The sequence below is a fragment of the Guillardia theta genome, assembly GCF_000315625.1.
Source record: "Guillardia theta CCMP2712 unplaced genomic scaffold GUITHscaffold_122, whole genome shotgun sequence".
Classification (NCBI taxonomy): Eukaryota; class Cryptophyceae; order Pyrenomonadales; family Geminigeraceae; genus Guillardia; species Guillardia theta.
Window position 1 is genome coordinate 13103 of NW_005434552.1, and position 3700 is coordinate 16802.

General features: G+C 52.3%; 1 protein-coding gene across 1 annotated transcript in view; it reads left to right on the forward strand.

Moving 5' to 3' along the window:
• Positions 1-1833: 1833 nt before the first annotated feature.
• Positions 1834-3700, forward strand: part of GUITHDRAFT_118136 (hypothetical protein) — a gene marked incomplete at both ends in the record, with an annotated part of 13039 nt that continues 11172 nt past the window's right edge. The window contains one exon of the mRNA XM_005822573.1: positions 1834-3603. Within this exon, the coding sequence (XP_005822630.1) occupies positions 1834-3603 (1770 nt within the window). The remainder of the gene's footprint in view (positions 3604-3700) is intronic.

The window sequence follows — 3700 nt, forward strand, 5'->3', positions numbered from 1 at the left end:
TCCCTCCCTCCCCTCCCTCCCTCCCTCTCCTCACCGCACACACTCCCCTCCCCTCCTCTGCTGTTCCTCCTCCTCTCTCCTCCATCGCTCCTGCCGCTGTTGCCTCTGCCCCTCCTCCCCGTCGACCTTGTCCGTCAGAGCTCTGAGAGCGTCAGCTACTCTTCATCCGCGACCTCCGTCACCGCCGATTTCCATGTCAGCTCTCTCCCTCTCCTCGCATCTTTCTCTCCCTCATCAGACCTCCCAGCAGCACCCCAGCACAAGTCCTGGCTACCTCTCCAGCTGCTGGGCACATGCCTCCATCTCGCTCCTCTTTCTCACACCCTACCTCATGCTTGGATGGGTTGGAACCCCTCGCATGCCCACTATCATATCTTTTGAATGACAGAGAAAGAAAAGGCAAACTGGAGCAAACATGCAAGAGGAGGATAAACCCTACAAATCCGCCTCAACAAGACACCAGGAAACGGAGGAGGCAGCAATAACCGCTAATCCAACCACGCAAGCGACGGCATGCACGGCAAGCAGGGGAACAAGGATCAGGACAAAGAGCAGTAGCGCAAGGCTCCTGTTTAGTTTTGAACTGTCAACCACTTGTTCCATCGATGCATTCATGCGGTTGCAATGCTATGCTGATTGGATGCGGATGCGAAGGTTGCGTTGCACTCATATGAGGTTCCAGCATCCGGCATATTGCATTAGAGAGACTGCTGCAATATGCCTGATGCTGTGAATGCAGAACATCAACAACATGAAACGTACAGTATGAAATCTTCCTCACCGACGGCTGCTCATTTTGTGAGCATCGTGTCCTGGGTTTCGCGCCGTGCGTGCAAAATGCAACATGTCCTCGTTGAACACACAACAGGAAAGCTTTCAGGAACACAATCTTGTTGCCCAAGTGATTGTTCAACAATCGGAGGGTGAGCTCATGTGTGCAGGCTGGCATGAATCTATGCTGGCAGGATGATAGTTCATGTTATGTTGTCAACAAGGAAGAGGAGGATAAACCCTACAAACCCGCCTCAATAAAAACACCAGGAAACGGAGGAGGCAGCAAAACCGCTACTCCAACCACGCAAGCGACGTATATAGTAGTAGTATCGGAGGACGTGGCCCTGCCATGGAAGTTTGTGGTTTGAAATATTGTGCAACAATAAAATTGACAAAAAACCAATGGAAAAGTATTGAACCTAATTCGAATCCTACTTATTAAGATCCCATAGCACTGCTCACGTCGGCTTTTACCGGAGCAGTTTAAGTAAAACTTTAGTACCTACAACGTGCTGAGACCTGTACACCGGAAGCCTGGGGGTGACCCGTCCTGCTGACCGTTACAGGGGTGGGAGGGCCAGGGGTAGTGAAAAAAAATACTAGTCCGTCTGGTAGCCCAGTCGGACCGGTTCTTTGCAGCTACTCGGTACGGGTCCTCAGCCTTCCGCCGAACAGCCGACCAATTTTTTTAACAAGATAGCAATTCCGATGATCAGGGTGGGTGCCAGAGAGGCTGTACGCCATGGCTGTTGGGCAGCAGGTTGTTGACGTTGCTTGCAAGGTTATGATGATGGAGATGATGATGGAGATGATGATTATGATGATGATGGAGATGATGATGGAGATGATGATGATGATGATGATGATGATGATGATGATGATGATGATGGAGATGATGATGATGGAAATTATGAAGGAGATATTGACATGATGATGATGGAGATGATGATCATGATGATGATGATGGTAAAGGCGTGTGTAACTGTTCGACAGGTGGTGGTGTTGATTCTCCTACTCATGAGCACGGCTTCTCTCGCCGCTGTGTCCACTCTACATGGGATGAAGTACACAGTCGCTGAGACGGCTCAGCTGCACATGGAAGGAGGCATCACCGATCTGAAAGCGACCGACATGAAGATCTATTGGGGTTCTCTGGGAGCTTGGAGTGAAGGGAATGACATCCTGACATCCGACTCTGTCATCGAAGTCTACCTCCCGCGGTTTTCAGGTGGATCGAACCTGTTCGGTGCATACCGGTCTGGCGGTGCCGAAACGAATGTCCAGTGGATGAAGCAGAGTCAAGTCGTTACCATATCTGAAAGCCTATCCAAGACGTGGGCAACCGTTCCATCTCCTGTTTCCAACCAAGCCGCATCCGGAAACGGTCCTGGGGCCGGGGGATGCTTCGGAATAACACAAGACCTCTCGTCCAACGCGTTCGATCTCAAGCAGATACGTGCAGATTCCTTCTCCATGTGCCACTGGGACTCACAGAAAGAGACGCTCCGTCTGCTGGTGTCTTCGTCGCGTCGCATCACCGGTGTATACATCAGCAAGGTGTCGCTCTTTCAGAACTATGACGCTCATGGCAAGCAGAACGGTCTCGGTCCCTTGCCACCGATAGGAGGGATTGACGAGCAGTGGTATCAGTTGGCGCATGTTGCCATCTATCAAGCCTCTGGCTCTCTGAGAGGCTGCGCCGTCAGCTCTATCAGCGACTTCCCGTCGACGTCATGCGCAAGCGATCTCCTGGTGTATCAAGTTCCCTTCGATCAGTATCGATCTGTCAGGTTTGGGACGGACCTTCCTCCAATCCCCACACGAAAGGGAGCTGGAGGCGTCGGCACAGTAGCGCCTCCATCCTTCGTCTATGCCGCAGCGTCTGGAAACAACGATGGGCCGAATCAAGCCGTGTGTATCACCGTCACGTTAGTCAGCTCCTCCACCATCTACTCCGTCGCTGCCAACCCGACCATGATCTCCCTGACTGGCCTGACGGGAAGCTTGTCGCCAAGTCAGTACATTCCGCTCTTCCAGAGCAAGTGTCAGTGCGAGGGGTCGAGCACAGCACAGGAGCTCATGCCTCCGAGGTTTCGAACCTCCACAAGCACGCAGGCTGTTGGTCAGGCAGAGTTCCATGCCGAGGGGACCTTGACGCTGCAGCTTATTCCGGGTCAGTACATTCAAGCGGGAGAGGTCGTGACTTTCTCCTTCAGTTTGAATACTGGTGGGAACCCCCAGACCTCCCGGGACTTGAGAGTTTCATTGTCGGGTCAAAGCTGTTCGACGAACGACTTCTGCACGTCATCCAGCTCTGTATCGGTTACGATCCCTCCTAGGAAGTTTGACTCCTCTTCCAAGATCTTGGAGGTAGTTGGCAACAAGTTGAGAGTGTCCATGTTTCAGAGCTCCAGCGATCCTGGCTCTATGACCAATGTCTTTGTAACCTTGCAACCCAACTTCAACGTTGAGGTTGGGTCGGTGATAAGCTTTCAAGGAGTCTGCGGCACACAAACGAACACTGCTTACGTAGCTCTGATGAGCAACAGGCTAAATGGTGGAACCCCGTTGACTGACAAGTGCACTGGAAACCCCAAGGAAGTCGACCTGGCAGACTACTGGCCCAGTACAAGGCTAGATTGGAGCATAGGAGGGCCTCTAAAATTGACTCTAGAGCACAGCCTCGGCCTCAATGCTCGAGGGACCTATGCCCTGTCCTGGTCATGGCAAAATGTCAACACGGCAAATTCGGCCTGCTCCCTAACGGTGACTGTGCACAAGGGAGGAAACGTCGTGAACGCTGAAGTAGTGGAGAACATCGGGAGTACGGTTGGCAACGTGGCTCCTCCTGGCTTCATCAAGTACAAGATAGGACAGACTACCACTCGCCCGGATACGACCAACTATATCTGTGTCACGCTCAGAA